At 43.7% G+C, this 22,940-nt stretch overlaps 2 protein-coding genes across 2 annotated transcripts; both read left to right on the top strand.

Moving 5' to 3' along the window:
- The first annotated feature begins 864 nt into the window (after positions 1-864).
- akirin2 (akirin 2) lies at positions 865-8,082 on the top strand. Its single transcript, XM_067416628.1, has 5 exons — positions 865-1,315; positions 2,480-2,602; positions 4,119-4,262; positions 6,394-6,465; positions 7,448-8,082. The coding sequence occupies exons 1-5, from the start codon at positions 1,132-1,134 to the stop codon at positions 7,456-7,458; spliced, it is 534 nt and encodes a 177-aa protein (XP_067272729.1). The 5' UTR covers positions 865-1,131; the 3' UTR covers positions 7,459-8,082.
- Positions 8,083-9,902: 1,820 nt separating this feature from the next.
- Positions 9,903-21,137, top strand: rars2 (arginyl-tRNA synthetase 2, mitochondrial). Its single transcript, XM_067416619.1, has 20 exons — positions 9,903-10,077; positions 10,157-10,230; positions 11,065-11,164; positions 12,845-12,928; positions 13,015-13,112; positions 13,662-13,717; positions 13,818-13,901; positions 14,701-14,777; positions 15,323-15,481; positions 16,340-16,446; positions 16,651-16,746; positions 16,885-16,945; positions 17,029-17,105; positions 17,688-17,812; positions 18,280-18,347; positions 18,623-18,732; positions 19,077-19,172; positions 19,693-19,767; positions 20,839-20,902; positions 21,023-21,137. The coding sequence occupies exons 1-20, from the start codon at positions 10,042-10,044 to the stop codon at positions 21,107-21,109; spliced, it is 1,734 nt and encodes a 577-aa protein (XP_067272720.1). The 5' UTR covers positions 9,903-10,041; the 3' UTR covers positions 21,110-21,137.
- The last annotated feature ends 1,803 nt before the right edge of the window (positions 21,138-22,940 follow it).

Here is a 22,940-nt window from a genome sequence, read left to right as displayed (position 1 = left end):
GGGTGAACTAACTTTAGTTGTGATGAAAGAAAACTATTATGTGTACCACAAAACCAGAGGGTTAGTTGTTAGAAACTGAGATTTATACAATAAATAATCTTTCATTGATGTGTTTGTTAGGATGGGACAATATTTGGACAAACAAATAGAAATTCTGAAATCTGAGGCTGCAAAAAAGAAAAGAAAATCTAAATATTGAGAAAATCTCCTTTAAAGTTGTCCAGCAATGCATATTAGCGATGCATATTACTACTAATAATTGTTTTATATATGTACGGTAGGACATTTACTAAATATCTTCATGGAACATGATCTTAATATCCTAATGCTTTTTGCGATAAAAGAAAAATGGCTCATTTTGACCCTTATAATGTATTGTTGGCTATTGCCACATATATACCTGTGAGATTACGACTGGTGTTGAGCTCCAGGGGCACGTATGATTTATGTGTATAATCATACTTTTAAAAAAACACTGTTAAAGATGGATGTTTGTTATGATGAAAACATACCAAGTAGAAACGGCCCAATCAATGAAAGCTGTATGTGTTAGTATCTTTTAATTTATGTTTTATTACTAACATAAGTGTTTGAATATACACACATCAATTAAACGTTATCATGTGAAAAGTTGAGGCGTAATTAAAGGACAACATTGAGCTTTTTTCAAATCCACAAACAATCCAAAAACCACCAATGGGCGACTTCCCTGAGAGAGAAAAGCGCGCAGGGTGTTGTGGGTACTGTAGTTTTCATGATCACGTCTTAACGGGAAACCAATGCGAGGTGGAGTCTCGCACGAACTACAACTACCAGCGTCGACGCGAAGCCCCCGCGCATGCGCAGAAAAGCGGCGTCGTCAAATGTTTTGTTTCCTCGCCATATTTGTTAGCCGGCTAGCGCTCGCTCCAGAGGCGTCGGACGTGAGCTCGGCACAATCCGCGATCATCGGTGCTTTCATGAGGAGGATCGACTCCATAACGCCATTTCCCCGCGCACACACGCGTCTGTGTTCACTTAGGCACGGTTTTGACCCAACGGTCGACGCAGATTTTGAATAAAAGCGACGCGATCGAGTCTCGCTCCCCTGAGATCGCCTGTTTCTTTGATCAAACACACTCTTTCGCCAGGATGGCCTGTGGAGCCACTCTTAAACGGACTATGGATTTCGATCCTCTGATGAACCAGGCGTCGCCGAAGAGGAGGAGATGCGCGCCCATGTCTCCGTCCAGCGCGAGCTCGAGCGCGTCCCCGCAGAAGTACCTGCGCATGGAGCCGTCGCCCTTCGGCAGGGTTTCCTCAGCCCTCACCACAGGTGTGTGTGTGTGTGTGCAAACTCCGGACGGACGCGCAAATGCTAATAAATGCTAACTCTGTGTTCCTCACTGTCAGATCTGATCATGTTTAATAGCTCATAGGCCTCGGATCTCGAGCTACTTCTGTCGTCCGCCCCGATTATTAACCGTGTTTGTGGGGTTGTTTATTTTTAAACGGGTATGTGTGTGTGATCTGTGTGTTCCGTCATGTACCGGAAGTACCAGCAGCTTGTCTCTTCCTGCTGGTGTTTTTGTTTGAGAAGCACATTAGCACTAGCTGACAAATGTCTGTGGGAGAAATCACAGCTAGTGCTAATGTTTGTAAACAGGGGAAGAGTGCAACAGTTGGTGTGTGGAAGTGTAAATACGGTTAAAGAGCTCCTTAAAAGCCCGTTTTACGAGATGTAATACAAGTATCAGTGTGTGTGTGTGAAGTTAAGCTCAAAATACCCCACAGATCATTTTTATAGAATGATTAAAATGGTCACTTTTTGAGGGTGAGCCTGTCCCTTTAAATGCAAATGAGCTGCTGCTCCCGCCCCCTTTCAGGAAGAGGGCGGAGCTTCAAGAGCTCATGTCAGTAGCTTTGATTACCTCACACACACACACAGACACAGAAAATATCAGAAACTGTTCGGCCTTTTATGATCAAACCGGAGTCGGACAATGAAAACAGGTTGGGGTGACCAAGATCTTATTTCATGATACGAGTAATTTAATATTTTTGAAATGTACTTTTATAATTACAATATAGATGTTTAACTTTATCAATATGACAAAAACAGTAATGCAACATGAACTGATCTGAGTTACTGGAGACGTGATCGACACGCGGCTGCGGTGCTGTGTGTGTGTGTGTGTGTGTGTGTGTGTGTGTGTGTGTGTGTGTGTGTGTGTGTGTGTGTGTGTGTGTAGCGTTGAAGTTGACCCCGATCGGTGTATGAGCTGTAAATTAATATCTCGTGTGACGACTGATGTGGGCTCTGACTGTCAGCTCATTGTGAGGTGGGAAAAAATAACAAAAATGAATAAAAAGTAAACAAAGAAAAACACAAACAATCAACACATAAAGCCCTTCTGAGCAGAAGTGTTCAGTTCCGCTTTCTTCTCATTTGTTGTGCTCTCATCTCTGTGCGGATCCTGATGCTCTGCTTCTCTTCCAGAGCAAATCCTGAGCAACATCAAGCAGGAGTACAAGCGCATGCAGAAGAGGAGACACCTGGAGAACAGCTTCCAGCAGAGCGAGCTCGAGTCCCAGCCCTGCAGCAGCACCGCAACACTGACGGGTACACACACACTCACACACACCGCAACACTGACGGGTACACACACACTCACACACACCGCAACACTGACGGGTACACACACACTCACACACACACCGCCTCACTGACGGGTACACACACACACACCGCCTCACTGACGGTTACACACACACAAACACCGCCTCACTGACGGGTACACACACACTCACACACACACCGCCTCACTGACGGGTACACACACACACACACCGCCTCACTGACGGGTACACACACACACACCGCCTCACTGACGGGTACACACACACACACACCGCCTCACTGACAGGTACACACACACACCGCCTCACTGACGGGTACACACACACCGCCTCACTGACGGGTACACACACACACACCGCCTCACTGACGGGTACACACACACACACACACACACACACACAGCCTCACTGACGGGTACACACACACCGCCTCACTGACGGGTACACACACACACACACACACACACACAGCCTCACTGACGGGTACACACACACCGCCTCACTGACGGGTACACACACACACACACACACACAGCCTCACTGACGGGTACACACACACCGCCTCACTGACGGGTACACACACACACACACACACACACACACACAGCCTCACTGACGGGTAAACACACACACTGTGCGTGGGCTGTGCGATATTGAATAAAAATGCGATATGCAATATCGTGTTAAGTAATGTGATATGCGATACGATATTGCTATTAGTGTATACAATCTATTTAAATTATATATTTTTAAAAATATTTAAAAACTGAGAATGACCATTTGTGTGTTCGTTCTCTCTGGGAAATAAAGCATCGCTACAACTGAAAGTGGCCAGCTGTGTTGTAGCATAAATTTGTCATTAACTCCTCCCCCTAATGTCGCTCCACACCCGTAAGACCTCCGTTCATCTTCACACACAGTTTAAGATATTTTATATTTAGTCTGAGAGCGTATGCAAGTGTATGCACACTATACTGTCCATGTCCAGAAAGGGAATAAAAACATCATCACAGTAGTCCATATGAGACATCAGTGGGTTAATTAGAGTCTCTTGAAGCATCCAAAATACATTTGGGTCCAAAAATAACAAAAACTACGACTTTATTCAGCATTGGCTTCTCTCGTTTGTGTTCAATCCGCGTTTTGCGACTGCGCGGTCTCCCTCAGACTATAACCGGAGCTCGTGCGCTCCAGATAACACGTCAGCAGCTGAAAACAGTATAGTGTGCATACACTTGCACATGCTCTCGGACTAAATGTAAAATATCTTAAACTGTGTGTGATTAGGGTGAGGAGTTTGACATACATTTCATTTTTGGGTGAACTAACCCTAAGCGTGTGACGACACGCAATAACCATGAATTATTGTATTATCAGGGCCCACAAATGTCCTCCCATTGCATCGTTGTCGATGAATGTTGCCTGTTTTTCCAGTTTAAGGCTAATGTTCTGCTCTTCAGTGATTGTGTGATGAGGAACAGTCTCTCTCTGTCCCTCAGGCTCCGGCTCCGCTTCCCCTTCCCGGCGGGAGCAGCCGCTCTTCACACTGAAGCAGGTGGGCATGATCTGTGAGCGTTTGCTGAAGGAGCGCGAGGACAAGGTTCGGGAAGAGTACGACGAGATCCTCACAGCCAAACTCGCAGGTATGAGCCGCATGCTGCCCTCATGAGACACACACACTCTCCGCTGTACCTGTTTAATGATAATCTAAAGCTCATACTCGGCAACTCAAGCTCGGAGCTTCACGCTTACAGTTCCAATAAACAGACATGCAGCATTATAAGTAACTGCACATATTAATGCTAAATAAGTCATTTTCTGATTAAATTAACTTTGGTATATTTACCTCTAATGTTAGTCTGGAGCTGGCTGGGATCGTGTGTGGAAGCACATTTGAATTTAAGTGGCTCCGAAATCTGCGTTCGGCCCGATCCATACTGGTTATATACAGCGGGTACGGGAAGTTTTCGGACCTCCTTATATTTTTCATTCTGTTATATTGCAGCCATTTGCTAAAATCATTTAGGTTTATTTTTTTTCTCATTAATGTACACACAGCACCCCATATTGACAGAAAAACAGAGAATTGTTGCATTTTAGCAAATTTATTTAGTAAGAACAAAAACTAAAATATCCCATGGTCCTCAGTATTCAGACCCTGTGCTGTGACACTCATATATTTAACTCAGGTGCTGTCCATTTCTTCTGATCATCCTTGAGATGGTTCCACACCTTCATCTGAGTCCAGCTGTGTTTGATTATACTGACTGGACTTGATTAGGAAAGCCACACACCTGTCTATATCAGACCTTATTGCTCACAGCGTAGGTCAGAGCAAATGAGAAATCAGGAGGTCAGAGGAACTGCCTGAAGAGCTCAGAGACAGAATTGTGGCAAGGCAGAGATCTGGCCATGGCTACCAAAAAATGTGTGCTGCACTTAAGGTTCCTAAGAGCACAGTGGCCTTCATAATCCTAAAATGGAAGACGTTTGGGATGACCAGAACCCTTCCTAGAGCTGGCTGTCCGGCCAAACTGAGCTATCTGTGGAGAAGAGCCTCGGTGAGAGAGGTAAAGAAGAACCCAACGCTCACTGTGGCTGAGCTCCAGAGATGCAGATATGGGAGAAAGATGGAGAAAGTCAACCATCACTGCAGGCCTCCACCAGTCGGGGCTTTATGGCAGAGTGGCCCGACGGAAGCCTCTCCTCAGAGCAAGACAAATTAACGTTTGCTAAAAAACACCTGAAGGACTCCATGATGGTGAGAAATAAGATTCTCTGGTCTGATGAGACCAAGAAAGAACTCTGTGGCCTTAATTCTAAGCGGTATGTGTGGAGAAAACCAGGCACTGCTCATCACCTGTACAATAAGCGTGGTGGTGGCAGCATCATGCTCTGGGGTGTTTTTCAGCTGCAGGGACAGGACGACTGGTTGCAATCGAGGGAAAGATTTTGATTTATTTAACAATTACATTTTAAAACAAGAACAATCAGGCCCAAAAGACCATTTCAAAAAACATTGAGGATAAAATACACAAGAAAGCCATAGATGAATGCGGCCAAGAGCAGGGATATCCTGGACAAAAACCTTCTCCAGAGCGCTCAAGACCTCAGACTGGGCCGAAGGTTCACATTCCAACAAGACAATGACCCTAATCACAGCTAAAATAACGAAGGACTGGCTTCACAACAACTCTGTGACTGTTCCTGAACGGCCCAACCTGAGCCCTGACTTAAACCCAATTGAGCATCTCTGGAGAGAGCTGATAATGGCTGCCCACCAACATTTACCATCAATCCTGACAGAACTGGAGGATCTGCAGGAGGAATGGCAGAGGATCCCCAAATCCAGCTGTGGAAAACATGTGGCATCCTTCCCAAAAAGACTCCTGGCTGTATCAGATCAAAAGTGTGCTTCTGCTAATACTGAGCAAAGGGTCTGAATACTTATGACCATGGGATATTTCAGTTTTTCTTTTTTAATAAATCTGTAAATGTTAACAATTCTGTGTTTTTCTGTCAATATGGGTTGCTGTGTATAAACTAATGAGAAAAAATGAACTTAAATGATTTTAGCAAATGGTTGCAATATAACAAAGAGTGAAAAATTAAGAGAGTGTAAATACTTCCCGTACCCACCGTGGGTTATATTCTACTGGTTTTATAGGTACCGGTGCCCAGCCCTAATCAACAACTACATGTGGCATGTGCAGTTTTGAGCCTGGGATCTGGTGTGTGTGTGTGTGTGTGATGGAGTTGTGTCTTGTCTTCCAGAACAGTACGATGCTTTCGTGAAGTTCACCCATGACCAGCTGATGAGGCGGTTTGGAGAGCAGCCGGCCAGCTGTACGTATCCTCCTGTCCTCATCTACACACTCATGATGATGATGATGATGATGATTAGGGGTGTCACCATTCGTCAAATCCTCCATTCGATTACATTTTTGATTCTAAGCTCACGGTTCGATTAGATTCTACCATTTTTAGACTAGACTTGTATGCAATATAATATCTGACCTTTGTTCGTATTGTCAAATTTAAAACATTTGTTAACAACATAATGTAACAACTTATATCTTCAGTCATTTGAAAACTAAAGCTAAATAACCTGCCATCAGTTGAAGATGGTGACGTTCAGAACAAAACAAACAAAGCTGATCAAATGTAATGTGCTGTGCAGTCAGGAAGCTCTGTGTTGCTCTGGAGGTCCAGCAATCAACTAAACATGCGCTGCTCAGACCTTCAATAACTGTCTCCTGCGTTATTATACATGGAGGGAATCCCCGTAGCTGTGAGATGCGTTCTTCTTGGGGTTTCGTAGCTCTTATTAAATGCCTAAACACACACTGACTCTTATTTTGAAATGCGTGAGCCTGAAGGACGTGTGTTTTCCTCCTCTGGTTTCGCCGCAGTTAGATCCGCTGAATCCAGATGTGTCCATCTTTTACACTGGGCATCAGTTCTGAAGGATCTCTTCTCTAATCGTCCCTCCCTAACATTTTCGTCTCGTTTTATTCGTTGAATAAAACATCTGCAGTTGCCATGATATCTTTGGACTGGCTGAAGCTTTAGTTAGAGGAGGTTAACTCACAGCACTTCAACACGTGTGTTTTTCCGGACGTGACATGGAGGTGTGGAAGTATCGAAGATTGCATTTTTTAATTAGAATTTTGTGACTTAATTTTGGTCAATTTTGATTTAAAATCGAAATCGTGACACCCTTGATGATGATGATGATGTTGGTGTTGATGATGATGATGATGGTGATGGTGATTGTGTTGGTGATGATGATGATGATGATGATGATGATGATGATGTTTTTGTGTAGATGTGTCCTGAGCGGCCGTGGTCGTGTCCGGTGGATCTCAGCTCCTGACACTCAGAGCGGCTCCGGCTGGATCTCCAGCAGTGCCAATCGCATCTTTCCCCGCTGGGCACAGAGTGTGTGTCAGGCTTCTGTCAGTGCGTTTTCTCTCTTTCTCTCTCTCTCTATCTCTCCTCTCTCTCTCCCCTCTCTCTCTCTCTCCCCACAGTGAGTGCTTCCTGCCGGCGTCGCCCATATATGGACCTTCATCTATTACTCGCTCAGTGTGTCTCTTACCGAACCCTGGATATTTATTAGGCTTTGACGATGCCTTTTATACAGTCACCTGTCACCTCTCATCTTTGTGTTTGAGTTTTGTACGATGCCTTTTCTTCACTGCAGATGATAAATGTGAGACTGTGTGAATACACTTTTGGAGACTGCGTTGTGTAAATACATCCTGGCTAGTTTTCCTGTACAAATCCAATACTGCTTTTTATTTTGATTGATTGGAGTCTGTTTTCATGCTTTGTATTTATTTTATTTTTTGTTAGTTAGTTTTTTTTTTCTCCCTTTCCTCTGCATTATGTTTTTTCTCCTGTAGTTTAAATGACTTTATGTTGGGAAAAATATACACAAATAAAATGTTTACATAACTAGTGTTTGTTCTTACTTGTGTACTAAAGGGGAAAGGGATTGTTTTAAATGTGTGTTCGATTATGATTTAACTTTAGCGAGTGTGAAGTGTCGCTGTTTGAGCAGAAACAACATCTGCAAAATTACAAAGTTCAAAGCAAGGGGAGACCGTGGGCACAAAGTATTCAGACCGCCTTAAATTTTTCATTGTTATATTGCAGCCATTTACTAAAATCATTTAGGTTATTTTTTTTCTCATTAATGTACACACAGCACCCCATATTGACAGAAAAACTGAATTGTTGACATTTTTGCAGATTTATTAAGAAAGAAAAACAGAAATATCAGACCTCTCAAACTGTTTTCCACCGCTGGATTTGGGGATCCTCTGCCATTCCTCCTGCAGATCCTCCAGTTCTGTCAGGTTTGATGGTAAATGTTGGTGGACAGCCATTTTCAGGTCCCTCCAGAAATGCTCAATTGGGTTAAAGTCCATTCAAGAACAGTCACAGAGTTGTGTAGCCACTACTTCATTATTTTAGCTGCATGCTTGGTGTCATTGTCTTGTTGGAAGGTGAACCTTCGGCCCAGTCTGAGTTTTTGAGCACTCTGGAGATGGTTTTCGTCCAGGATATGCCTGTTCTTGGCCACATTTATCTTTCCCTCGATTGCAACCCGTTGTCCTGTCCCTGCAGCTGAAAAACACCCCCACAGCATTATGCTGCCACCACCATGCTTCACTGTCTCTGAGCTCTTCAGGCAGTTCCTTTGACCTCATTTGGTCTGGCATGCACTGTGAGCTGTAAGGTCTGATATAGACAGGTGTGTGGCTTTCCTAATCAAGTCCCATCAGTATAATCAAACACAGCTGGACTCAGATGAAGGTGTAGAACCATCTCAAGGATGATCAGAAGAAACGGACAGCACGGAGTGAAATATATGAGTGTGCCAGCAAAGGGTCTGAATACTGAGGACTGAGTGCTAAGTCAGTTTTTCTTTTTTAATAAATTACAAAAATATCAACAATTCTGTCAATATGGGATGCTGTGTACATTAATGAGAAAAAAATGAACGTAAATGATTTTAGCAAATGGCTGCAATATAACAGAGTGAAACATTTAAGGGTTCTGAATACTTTCTGTACCCACTGTATTTTCTTTTACAGAAATCTCTCTTTAAGGATTAAAACAAACGGCTGGTAGGGACTAAAACCAGTTAATGACATCACTAACCCAAACATTTGCATAATCCCGCCCCCGGGAACATTTGGATAGAGAGACCCACCCACTTTTTAAGACCAATGATATTGGACCCACTCACTTTTATCGTCTCTAATTCAGCACATCTGCTTACATGGACTACCCCTTAACCGAGAAACTATCAAATTTATTATTAAACACATGTTAAACGCTTTATTTCCCCTTTTCTAATATTTTCAATTTTTTTATTGAAAATAAATACCTTTCCGATCTGATATGTGATGGGGAAAGGGAGTAGAGCGAGTGTGGCAAAAGGCGGATTCGAACCTATGCTCGCGATATGTGTCAAAACTTTGGTTTGAGGTCTTTTTTGGTATAGGAAAGGGATATGGCCTAAAACGCACCATAATGCAGGAAATCACATATATGAAATCATTTTTTTTCTAGTCTAGATAAGGAACCCCCAGACCCCTGCAAAACAATTTCCCCACCTATCAGATTTTGCCTTAGCCGCTACTGACCCACCCACTTTTTATTTGCTTCCGACGCCCATGCAGATTTAACAGTTTTGGGTGAACTGCCTGTTTAAGGCACGGAGAAACACGTGATCGCCCGGAGGGGCCTGAGGACTTTTATTGTGAAAACTTACAAAATGGTCCGCGTGTGAGTTCCGGATGCTCAAACTCATGTCCTCTCCTCAGAGCACGAGCATTACTGACCCTTCATGTCCATCCTCATGTAGTTTAATGTGAACATCTGGACTGAGCTCCCGCGCGCGTGCACATGGCGAGCTTCTTCAGGCGGAGCGTCGCGCTGCAGGTACGCGCGCGACACTCACTGTAACATTAATAAAACTTTAATAAAACATAAACAAAGATGTCATCTGCTTGTGTTGCAGCTCGCGAAGGTGTGCGGAGTGTCGGAAGATGCTTTAATCCCGCTCATCTCTGCAGTGCCAGTGTCAAAGAAACAGTAAGAGCACCGGTTTACCATAAACACCTACAATCACCTTTATTATTATTTATTTTTCACTAAACAAAACATTACAATAAATGCTGGCCAAAGTCAGTACATCCAAAAAAATAAAGACATACACAAAAGGGCATACAGATACATAATATTTTCACAGTCTTAAAGGGACAGTTCACCTAAAAATCACTCGCCCTCATTTTGTTGAGTTTCTTTCTTCTGCTGAACACAAAAGAAGATATATTGAAGAAATCAGACAATTTTGCCTTTAAGTGAGGCTTTAAGCAACTTTGAGCAGAAAGCTCTTTAGAAAGGAGTTTTCCACAGTCTCCATTGACAAATGAAGAATTTGACATTTAGAATTATAATGTTGGTCAATATTTTTGTCTTTATGCTCATCATAATCACAGATAATTTCGTTCACATTCAATGTTATCGTTAAATTAATTTTTGCACAGAAAAAAAAAGTAAATCAATCAAAAATCAGACTCAATATTATTACAAAATGAGCATTTTTTCCAATTGACATAAATTTAAAGAGTAAAATAGTTTTTCATGTTTTTACAAAAAGTGTTTGCCATGTGTTACTACACAATAACACCGGAGGGTAATGTGGAGATGATGTCACTGATAGGAAACACACACACACACACACGGGCCATCAACAAAATATATAACACTGCTCTAGTGGATATTTTAATCCTGAAATCTTACATATTGTGCCTTTAAGTGCACTGCATACAGTGTGTTTGCTCTTTTGACTGATTATGGCATGTGATCTGTGTGTTTAAATGACCCGTGAGAGTGTAAGGTCAGCGGTTGTGTGTGTGACCTCAGGGCTTCGGCTGACCTGCGGGTTTCGGTCAGTTCTCTGCTGCGGAGCGGAGCTGCTCCTGATGGAGACCTGCAGACCCAAACACAGGCGCTGGCCAATCAGGTGAGAGCACTGACACGGACTGGACTCGAGTGTGTTCTGGGGAACGACTCTTGCTTTGTTTTCTGTGATATGTACAAACGCGATTCGAAAAAAGTTAGGACACTACAAATTGTGAATAAAATAAGGAATGCAATAATTTACAAATCTCATATTTTATTGACAATAGAATACAGACAACATATCAAATGTTGAAAGTGAGACATTTTGAAATGTCAGGTCAAATATTGGCTCATTTTGGATTTCATGAGAGCTACACATTCCTTAAAAGTTGGGACAGGTCGCAATAAGAGGCCGGAAGAGTTAAATGTACATATAAGGAACCGCTGGAGGAGCAATTGGCAACTTATCAGGTCAATTGGCAACATGATTGGGTATAAAAAAGCATCTCAGAGTGGCAGTGTCTATCAGAAGTCGAGATGGGCAGAGGATCACAGGAAGAGCTTGCATTCTCCAACATGACAATGCCAGAGCACACACTGCATCAGTTACAGCATCATGGCTGAGCAGAAGAAGGATCCGGCACTGAAATGGCCAGCCTGCAGTCCAGATCTTTCACCATTAGAAAACATTTGGCACATCATAAAGAGGAAGGTGCGATAAAGAAGACCTAAGACAGTTGAGCAACTAGAAGCCTGTATTAGACAAGAATGGGACAACATTCCTGTTCCTGAACTTGAGCAGCTCCTCTCCTCAGTCCACAGACGTTTGCAGACTGATATAAAAGAAGAGAGGATGCCCATAGACAGTAAAAGAAATGGACAGAGTGAACCCAAAGACTTCAACACCGAAAAATGAAGTCAACCTAGGGGCTCTCACTTCCTGATGGCGGAGCGAACTGCGCCGGCTCAGACTGAGCTTGAGGACGTAGATGTGACGTGAGCCTCCTGTCTGACAGCTGTAGGTCTTCTAGTAGTTGTGGAAAGCGAAAGCTGAATCACGTTGTTTAAAAGTTTTCTCCCGTTGCTTTTGGCTCACTATGGGCTTCTCCTCATTCTTCCCCCTTGACTTTATCAGACTTTATGTCTCCACGTCCCCCCGACTGTCTCATAGACAGTAAAGATTGCCTGCGAGCGTCTCCTCAGGTCTATACGGTAATTTCTCAACTGTGCGACAGAGTCGCGTTGGTTATGACGCAATCGTTAGCCTATTTTTACAAAAACAGCTTCTACGGGGCGATAGTGTAAGATACAAGGTAACGGAGCCTTTTATACATTGTCGTGTTTCTTTAGAAATAAACAACAGACAAATGGAGTCTTTAAACGCCTCAGATGTAAAGTTATTCACTGTCAAAGTGACTCAAAAATGAATGGGAGTCAATGGGATGCTAACAGCAGGTGATGGTTTGGTTAGCAATGGCCGCCCCTATGGGGGGAACGCTTCCCGAGCGCTAGATTACCCGCTTGGGGATGCCACACAGCGGTAAACATGGCCTTGTTCCAATTTTTTTGAGATGTGATGATGCCGTGAAAATCGACTTATTTTTCCCTTAAAATTATATTTTTTTCTAAGTTTAAACATTTGCTATGTATTCTGTTGTATTCTAAAAAAAATATTGAAATTTGAAACGTCCACATCTTTGCATTCTGTTTTTAATCACAGTTTGTCCAGTGTTCAGACTCTTTAGGAATCGGGTTTGTGCGTTTGCGAGTGAGTTCTGGAGGATGTTGTGCTCTGCTGTAGATCAGGCCGGATGCTGTGGTGGAGGAGGCCGTCGCTGGCCGAGGAACGATCCACTTCAGACTGAACAAACTGATGCTGGCGCAGGTGAACAGAGGCTCTCACAGCGGATGAAGATCTGTGACTGCTTCAGTGTGACTTTACTCTCTCATCCTTTGTTTGCTTCGTCACAGAAACTCTTAGATCAGCTGCAGTCAGAGCCGGACCGGTTCGGCCTGAACAGTGAACTCCTGCGGCATCTTCAGGGCGGCCGGACACTCGTGGAGTTCAGGTGACACACACACACACACACACACACGCACACACACACACACACATGTTTGTTTCACTATATTAGTGAGGAGATTACATAGACTTCCATTGATTTTATATCAGGTTAATGATACTTTCTATCCCCAAACCTACCCATCACACACACACACACACACACACACACACACACACACACACACACACACACACACACACACACACACACACACACACACACACACATTGCCCCATAACCTACCCATCACAGAAACATCTGCAGATCAACAGATTTAAATAAAAACATGTTTTGGCCGATCTATAAGCCTTTTTAACTAGTGAGGACCAGTCACATGTCCTTACTGTTGAGTTGTTTTCATTCACTATTGAGAAATATTTTATATAATTGAGGGCATTTGTGCCCTCACAAGTATTGCCAAAACAAGGAAACACACACACACACTCTCTCTCACACACACACACACACACACACTCTATCTCACACACACACATACTCTCTCTCACACACACACATTCTCAGCCTCACACTCTGGACTCTCTTCTCTCACAGCTCTCCAAACATCGCTAAGAGATTTCATGCGGGACATCTTCGCTCCACTATAATCGGTGAGGCATTACTCTCTGTCTCCAGCAGGTGGAGGTGTGTGTTCAGCACACTGGACCTGTGGCTTTAACTCAGCCGTTCTTCTCAACACTTTCTCTGCAGGAAACTTCATCGCCAACCTAAAGAAGGCCTTGGGGAAAGACGTCATCCGAGTCAATTATCTGGGGGACTGGGGAATGCAGTTTGGTGAGTTAACATTAATTCTTACAGCTCTTGCAGCTCTTGCAGCTCTTACAGGTTGTTGCCCTTGTTTGTTTCGTTGCTTCTATTGCTCTCCCCTTTTTGTGTAAGTTGCTTTGGGCTAAATTGTTAAAATGTAAATGTGAACATTATGAACCTGGAGAAGTCTGAAAGGTGTGTATTAGAGATGCTTGTGAATGTAAAAGCTCTGCAGTTTCAGAGACATATGAAAGGAGTTATTGTCACCTGATAAAAGAACAGTTCTGGATTGAAAAGAGTCGTCAGTAATTCGATCTCACTTTCAGAGTCGACCAATCATGACAGACTGGACCGTCTGACCAATCAGAGCAGAGCAGACTCCCGGAAAGGCGGGGTTTAGAGAGACTGAATCTTTGACCGAAGCGCTTTAGGCAATGCTAATAGAACTGACAACAGTGTACAATGTGTAACCTTAATGCAATGTAGGTCGCTTTGGGTAAAAGTGTCTGCCAAATGCAGAAATGTAAGAGAGCTGATGCTGCTATTATCAGAAAATTACAGTGTTTTTGATCTTGAATGTAAACTTGTAGTGAGATCTTCAAATTAAATCAGGAGCCTTTAAAATGGCATAAGAGCGGCACTTTAAACCCTTCCCTACAGTCACAGATACACCTGAAAGCTCATGGACATGTTCTCTGTCTGTGGTCTGAGCGGTCACTGATGAGGGTGTGTGTGTGTGTGTGTGTGTGTGTGTGTGTGTGTGTGTGTGTGTGTGTGTGTGTGTGTGTGTGTGTGTGTGTGTGTGTGTGTGTGTGTGTGTGCGCAGGTCTGTTGGGCGCAGGCTTTGAGCGCTTCGGCTCTCAGGAGAAGCTGAGGACGCAGCCATTGGAGCATCTGTTTGAGGTCCGTCCACACACACACACACACACACACACACACACACACACACACACACACACTCATACTCACACTCATACTCACACACACACACACACACACACTCACTTGCGTGCATGCACACTCACTCACTCACTCACTCACTCACTCACTCACTCACTCACTCACTCACTCACTCACTCACTCACACACACACACATAAACACACACACACACACACACACACACACACACACACACACACACACTCACTCACTCACTCACTCACTCACACAAACACACACACACACATTCACACATAATCACACATACTCACACACACACACTCATACTCACTCACTCACTCACTTGGGCTCACAAACACACACACTCAAAACACACACACGCACAGACTTCCTCTTTCTCACTCACACACATACTCAAACACACTTACTCACTTGTACACACACACACACACACACACACACACACACACGAGTTATGACTGACACCGATGCCTATTACATCTGTTTGTCCATCAGAGACGTCTCATGTGTTCTCTGGTCCTTCAGGTGTATGTGCAGGTGAACCGCGAGGCCGAGAGCGATGCGAGTGTGCGTCTGGCGGCTGCTGAGTTTCACAGGCGTCTGGTGCGGCGTGAGGATCAGGCTCTGGAGCTCTGGAGGCAGTTTCGGGAGATCACTGTGCTGGAGTACAAACGCATCTATCAGGTCAGGGTCACTACAGTCCATTAAAGGGTTACTTCAGCGATTAGCATATGGCTTTGTATCAGTAGAAACACTGGATTATATTCAAATGATTGTGCTCCCCCCTCTTATATCCCCCTGAGACGAGAGATTTATGCATTTTATTTCTGGAAAAATTCCTCCCGTGAGCAAATTGATGATATTTGCGTCACAAGAGGAATGTTTTCCCAGAGCCTAAAGACTACAGCCAGCAGAGGGAGCCATTTCCGCATGTTTTCAACTCGTGCATGGGGAATGGAGATCACACTCACAGCACAGCTCAGCTATAGGCATTAATTTAAGTGTAATATAAGTGTTTTAACTTCTCAAATTAATTTCTATGAAAGTTAAGCTTCCAAAGGCATGAACTGAAAACGTGTTGTGAATGTATGCCGCGAATGTGGTCGCGATTACCTCAGCTCTCATCACGAGAGCTCATCAGCTCATTTATGACGTTAAATGTAATCTGACTCCTAATCTGAGTTAGTGCTATGAGACTTGCGCGGCGACCTGATCGTTATATTGAACACACACGTTCAGTGTTTCATTGTAGTGTCTGTTCTCTAACTCAGTCACAGTAATCCAATAGCGGTGGCTTTGGGAATGGCCTGACAGGGCAGCGAAGCATTCTGGGAATTGTAGTCTTTCATCCCCATGAGACAAAAATACATTTTCTGTCTTTTCTCAGTCTAGGAGGCACCAAATTAAAAAAATAATTTCACATTTCTACAACATTAATGACCCAGTTTAAATACAGATTCATCTTCCCAGCGCTGAAGTACCGCTTTAAACCTCACAGCACACCTCAGCGACGGCCGTCTGACCCGTCTGTCTCTCTCTCAGCGTTTAGGCGTGGACTTTGACCATTACTCTGGAGAGTCTCTTCATGACGGTCAGACTCAGAGTGTGCTGGACGAGCTGAGGACCAAACGCCTGCTGAAGACCACAGAGTACTGACCACACACACTCTCACACTTAACACTTTATGAGTTACAATCACATACAACATCATACATTTGGATTACATGATCGACATACGAGCTTAAGCTAATGCATACGTGTCAGTCATAGACACTTCATTAATTTAGCTAATGAACCGTATTTAATCAGTGAATGTAATGTTTTATAAACGTGTGTGATTGGTTGTTGAATAGGAAGGGCACGGGTGTGGTGGATCTGTCTAGGACGGGCGATATGTCGTCATACACCACTTTAGTGCGCAGTGATGGGACGTCCCTGTACATCACCAGGTGTGACACACACACACACACACACACTCTGCCTCTACCATTTCCCCTAAACCTACCCATCACAGGAAACATTCAGCATTTTTACTTTCTCAAAAAAACTCATTGTAACTGACGGATCTCACCTCTGTGTGCTCTCAGAGACGTTGCCGCCGCGCTGGACAGGAAGCAGACGTTTGGCTTTGACGAGATGATCTATGTGGTAAGAGCAGCCATGATTGACATCACTGGGTCATGTGACTCCTTCACCTGCTGCTTCTGCTCAGTCCTCCTTCCCTCTTTAAGACAGATAAGAGTCAGACCGTCCACTTCCAGCAGCTCTTCCACATCCTGAGAGCCATGGGACACCAGTGGGCAGAGAGGTACACACACACACACACTCTCATTGCGACTCATTTTGCCAGCAGGGGTCACGAATCATCAGGAAATGTTAATTCTGAAGTGAAGTAGTACAGCATGGCACATGGCGTTTATTAATGACCTGCGGCTAGAGTTTCCGTCAGCTGTCGACTCATAAACATCATTATTGCTCTTCAAACACAGATCCAGTGCTTCCCTTCCCCTTCAGGACACACACACACCTTCTCAAAATATACCTTCATCAAACATAACGGCTGTAAAACAGAGTAAAGCTCCCGTTTGGCACACCTACTAACCAAACACCTCGCAGCAGCGTGTGTGTGTGTGGTGTGTTTACTGACGTGTGCTTATTTAAAAGAACATACCGCTGCTCATCTCGTACTGTGCCGAGATCTCGCACTAAAAATGAAGATCAATATTTACACATTTTCATGTTTGCTACTGGAACAGATCCTTCTAAGCTTTTAGGTGTTAACATTATCGAACAAGAGCTAACAATGAGCGGTATATACAACATTTATTAACTTGTGTTCATCTAAACCTCAACATGGTGTGTGTGTGTGTGTGTGTGTGTGTGTGTGCAGGTGTCATCATGTGCCGTTCGGGCTGGTGCAGGGCATGAGCACGCGGCGTGGGGAGGTGGTGTTCCTGGAGGATGTGCTGGAGGAGGCTCGGAGCCGGATGATCAACAACATGAGGCAATCCACAAGTGAGATGCTCAGATTATAGTTTCTGCACACATGCTCTATAGTGTAAAAGTACAATTTCATTTGAAAACCGAAAAATATATATTTATATCCACCGATCAGAATAACACTGATGATCTCTTCATCACGGCTCCTGTTAGTGGGTGGGATATATTAGGCAGCAAGTGAACATTTCGTCCTCAGAGTTGATGTGTGTGAAGCAGGAGAAATGGGCAAGCGTAAGGATTTGAGCGAGTTTGGCCAGATTGTGACGGCTAGACGACTGGGTCAGAGCATCTCCAAAACTGCAGCTCTTGTGGGCTGTTCCCGGTCTGCAGTGGTCAGTATCTATCAAAAGTGCTCCAAGAGGACCAGTGGAGAACCGGCCACAGGGTCATGGGCGGCCAAGGCTCATTGATGACCGTGGGGACAGGTGGGGACGTGTTCTGCTGCCTTCTGGCACGACTAACCAGTTTTTGTGTTTGTGTAGCTTCAAAAGTGCTGGAGGAACCGGAGCAGACGGCCGAGAGGGTTGGGATTAGCGCCTTAATCATACAGGTACACACACACACACACACACACACACACACACTCTAGCGCCAGACCGGTTCCTTTATGCACTCGAGCCTGACTGACTGCATTTCACTTCTGAATGTGTGATCTATTGTGTTCATCTGCCTGCAAGGCACGAATTATATTGATTGCAGTTTTATTGCAATTCAGGAGTGTGTGTGTGTGTGTGTGCGTGTGTGCGTGTGTGTGTGTGTGTGTGTGTGTGTTTATAGCATCATGATCTCGGGTGTGTGGTGACGTTTATCTATTGTGTTTGTCAGGACTTCAAAGGTCCTCTGATGTCGGACTATAAATTTGACTGGGACAAAGTCCTGCAGGCGCAAGGGGACACGGGTGTGTTTCTGCAGTACACACACGCCCGGCTCTGCAGGTACACACACACACACACACACACACACACACACACACACACACACACACACACACACACACACACACACACACACACACTCACTCTCTCACACACACACACACACACACACACACACACACACACACACACACATACACACACACACACACACACACACACACACACACACAGACACACACAGACACACACACACACACACAGACACACACAGACACACACACACACACACACACATTCACTCACAAACACTCACTATATGGCTTTTGGTTAAACACTATATCCGAATCCTAACAGAAAGCGTGTGTGTTTGTGTGTGTGTGTGTGTGTGTGTGTGTGTTTAGTTTGCTGAGGAGACACGCAAGTGAGTCGTACTCGTGCCGTGATGTCTCTCCTCTCATGGACAGCAGGAGTGTGTCGGTTCTCCAGCACCTGCTGAGGTGAGCGTCAGCTTCTCTCACTCTCTCTCTCACACACACACACACACACACACACACACACACACACACACACACACACACACACACACACACACACACACACACACACACACACATCCATCAGTGCAGCCGGTCTGACAGCATCACAGGCAGCGTCGCTCCACCCCAGTAAACGCTGTAGTGTGTATGGAGAGGATGAGTTGGGTTTGTTTTACAGCTCACATCATAAGTCACAAAATAATCAATGACACAACGGTGGAATACACACCGCCGTGAGATGTGTGCGAATGTTTCCCAGTAAACACACCGATATGAAGTAGCACATTTCTATGTGAAGACACACACACACACACACACACACACACACACACACACACACATACACACACACACACACACACTGACACTGATGTAGAAAAACTTGTGCTCAAACACTGCTCAGCGTGTGATTTCGTGGAGACTTTAACATTGACCGATCGCAGTGTGAAAGTGTAACACACTTTTGTCTGATTGTTTGCAGGTATGATGAAGTTCTTCTTCAGTCGGCGAATGACCTGCAGCCCCGACACCTGGTCAACTTCCTCATGACCCTCAGGTGCTCATGATCACATGATCGTCACACCACACCCTCTCCTGAAGAACGAGCAGCAAACACGTCGGAGTGTGTGTGTAGCTGAAGGCTAGCCATAATTACTGTCAATCATCTCGGCACAGTTCAAATCAGTGTGTGTGTGTGTGCGTGTGTTTGTGTGTGTGCGTGTGTGTGTGTGTTTTTCATAATTTTCACAAGTTTAGATTATCTTGTATGAATATCTTAACATGCACTTATCAAAAGAAAGAACAGAGCCTCTGCTTTATTCTAGCTTCATGCTATCTTATTTGATCAACACTTGAATGAGGGTCAGTTTCATTAAAGAGCAACAGTTGAGCGGAGATAATCCTGTGTTTGTCAAAGACTCCACGTGGATCATATTCAGAGATGATCAAACACAGATGGAGACCATCAACACCTCAAAGCTTCACTAACATTAGCAGTTTTGATGGATATGATGGTTAATGTTGATGGTGTTATATATTTTTTTATGCTTCTATCGCTGGTTTCTGCTTATTCTTCGCCTGTGTTTTAACAATATTGACAATGAAAAACAGGAAGGAGAAGCGTTTCAGTTTTTAGTACAGCATTGGTAACCCTATGGCTATGTTCACACTGTCAGACCAAATACCATTATGTGTGTATCCGATTGGATTGGATTTAAATTATTGACTTTATTATTGATTATTAAATTGTCCACATTGTGTATCGCTACTGTTCTCATCCGACTTGAGTTTCCATGCCACTTTTGTTTTCCAGAATATCCGCATTATTTTCTTTGTTGCTGTTGTTCCCAATGGCTTCCTCTTTGTTCTAATCCCACTAACAGTTGAGCGTGGAATATTTAGTAGAGATGAAATGTCAGGAATGGCCTTATTGCACAGGTGTCAGCCTATCACGGCCCCACGCTTGAGTTCACTGAGCTCCTGAGAGCTGATTGGATTCCAGTCGGATATGCACAGAAATTGGGTTTGAGCTGAGTCTGAACGAGGCTTTCATGGTACACTGGTGTTCTGGTGTGGTTTTGCCGGGTTTATGGGCTGTCGTTCTGATGAGGTTCTGCTGTGTTTTCAGTCACCTGGTGGCCTCGGCTCATCGAGAGCTGCCCGTGAAGGGGAGTCCAGCGGAGACGGCACAGGTGAACACACACACACTACACCATACACACAACACAACACCATACACACACAGCACTCCCGATCAGCAGCCGCACCAGTGCTAACAGGGTGTGTGTGTGTGTGTGTGTGTGTTTCCTCAGGCCCGGCTGTGTCTGTTCAGCGCCGTCCGGTCAGTGCTGGCCAATGGCATGAGGATCCTGGGTATTACACCGGTTGAGAAAATGTAAAGTTCTGTAATAAAAGTCTTTTTCTTTAGCGCCCGCTGATTTCTTGTGTAACGCACTTCATGCTTTATGCATTTATTGCCCATAAACATCACAGGTTTGAATAAAGCCAATCAGAACAGGAGATTCTTATCAATCCTGGAAGAGACTAAATATAGTCTAAAGCTTTACAGACATGTGTTTAAACTTCTGCAGGATTTCTGAAGGTTCATTTAAGAGCGAGTAATGGACGTGTGAGGAATAAATTCAAGAAAAGACTATACTTCAATATGTTCTGTGAATGTTTAAGAGAAACAATTTTTACTAGTAAAATAACAATGACTTCCCCCAGATATGTTAATTTAATTCATCTTACAACAAAGTATCTTCAATCTTCTGATCACTGCACTAAAGGGATGTTCTTCCTCTGTGTTTGTCTTGTTTTCTAGTACAGATGTCTAAATATTAAATCAAGAAGCATTTACTGGAGATACCAAATGACAAAATATGTTGTTTTCGGTGAAAATGATCAAAATGAAGCGAGCTTACGATTAAAAGCAGAACAAATATCTGCCGACGGGCTCAGGAAACGGATCAGCTGCTCGTTTTCATTTCTAACCCCTTTAGTTGTGTTTGTGCGTCTGTCAAAAATGACTTATTTCAGTGAAATGATTGTACAATATTTTAGTTCAATAATATTTTACCTAATATTTTGTATTTTATAGTACTAAATTATATTTATGCAGTGATAATAACCCATTTATTCACTTTTTTTAAGCAGGACATTTCCATCTTTAACTCATAAACCTTGAATACGTTGATCACACTGAAGTTTGAGCTCTTTTTAGAGAAAAATAAGTGAAAAAGTTTTTTAAAAATGTTATATTTGCAGATTTTTATATTTGTAAGATTTTTATATGAAATATTTATTTTCCAAAACACATTTTACTTTAAAACTGAGAAATTCAAAGCCATAAATCTATACAATTTGTGTTCCAAATTTGAGTTTGATATCTCAGTAAATGAGCTTTCAGTCAGATTGTGTGTGTGTGCAGTACCAAACGCTTCCACCAGAGGAGTCAACAGAACAAGGCCGGGGACACACTGCAAGCGGGCCGTGAGCGTCTCGGCTGCGTGGCGTGTCCGTTTTTATTTCGGCTCTCATGTTAACCGGTTAGCGCTTGCATACTGCCTGCGTGACACACGCGGCTCACGGGCGGTCCGAGCCACACGGTAAACGCGTGCATGCTTCAAATAGAAGACGCCTATTTTTCACGCGACACGCGAGCGTGTTGGAAGCGTTTCCAGGCAAAATATAATAGAAAAAGATGTTTATATGCCATTTTGACAAGAATACATATTAAAAAATGACATTTTCATGTTTGAAAGACTGTAGGTTAACATAAATGCAGAGATAGGCCTACTTGTAATAATAAAAAACAACATAATTACCAATTTTGAAATATTAAAGCTGTCAATACAGAACAAAATATTCTGTAGCCTATTTTGCCGTCAACACCATAGATGTGTGTGGCCAATAGGCTACTGCCGATGTTGTCTTTGCTGTCTCAATAGGCAATATATTTATATTTAACATGAAGTATAGGGCTTCCCTGTACATTAATAGCAGCAGCAGCACCGCGTCAGAAACGCTTCTAGTGTGCAATGACAGAGAAAACGCCACGCAGCCGCCCCGCGACTGACACGCAGCAGAAGCGCCACGCTCACACCACGCTTGCAGTGTGTCTCCAACACTGTGTCTGTTTTATCCAGTGCCATTTAACCCTTTCCAGTCGTCCATAACTTGTGTGTTCACACACAGCAAATGCCAAAACCTTTACCAAGTTTCGTATCA

Source organism: Pseudorasbora parva, chromosome 15 (assembly GCF_024679245.1).
Source record: "Pseudorasbora parva isolate DD20220531a chromosome 15, ASM2467924v1, whole genome shotgun sequence".
NCBI lineage: Eukaryota > Metazoa > Chordata > Actinopteri > Cypriniformes > Gobionidae > Pseudorasbora > Pseudorasbora parva.
The sequence above is the reverse complement of the archived record's forward strand: the minus strand, read 5'-3'. Positions and strand labels throughout refer to the sequence as shown.

Coding starts and splice junctions, on each gene's coding strand:
- akirin2 (XM_067416628.1), top strand. CDS start 1,132: ATGGCCTGTGGAGCCACTCTTAAACGGACTATGGATTTCGATCCTCTG. Junction 2,603..4,118: donor CAGCACCGCAACACTGACGG/GTACACACACAC, acceptor TCTGTCCCTCAG/GCTCCGGCTCCGCTTCCCCT. Junction 4,263..6,393: donor CCTCACAGCCAAACTCGCAG/GTATGAGCCGCA, acceptor CTTGTCTTCCAG/AACAGTACGATGCTTTCGTG.
- rars2 (XM_067416619.1), top strand. CDS start 10,042: ATGGCGAGCTTCTTCAGGCGGAGCGTCGCGCTGCAG. Junction 19,173..19,692: donor GTTCTCCAGCACCTGCTGAG/GTGAGCGTCAGC, acceptor GATTGTTTGCAG/GTATGATGAAGTTCTTCTTC. Junction 20,903..21,022: donor GTCCAGCGGAGACGGCACAG/GTGAACACACAC, acceptor GTGTTTCCTCAG/GCCCGGCTGTGTCTGTTCAG.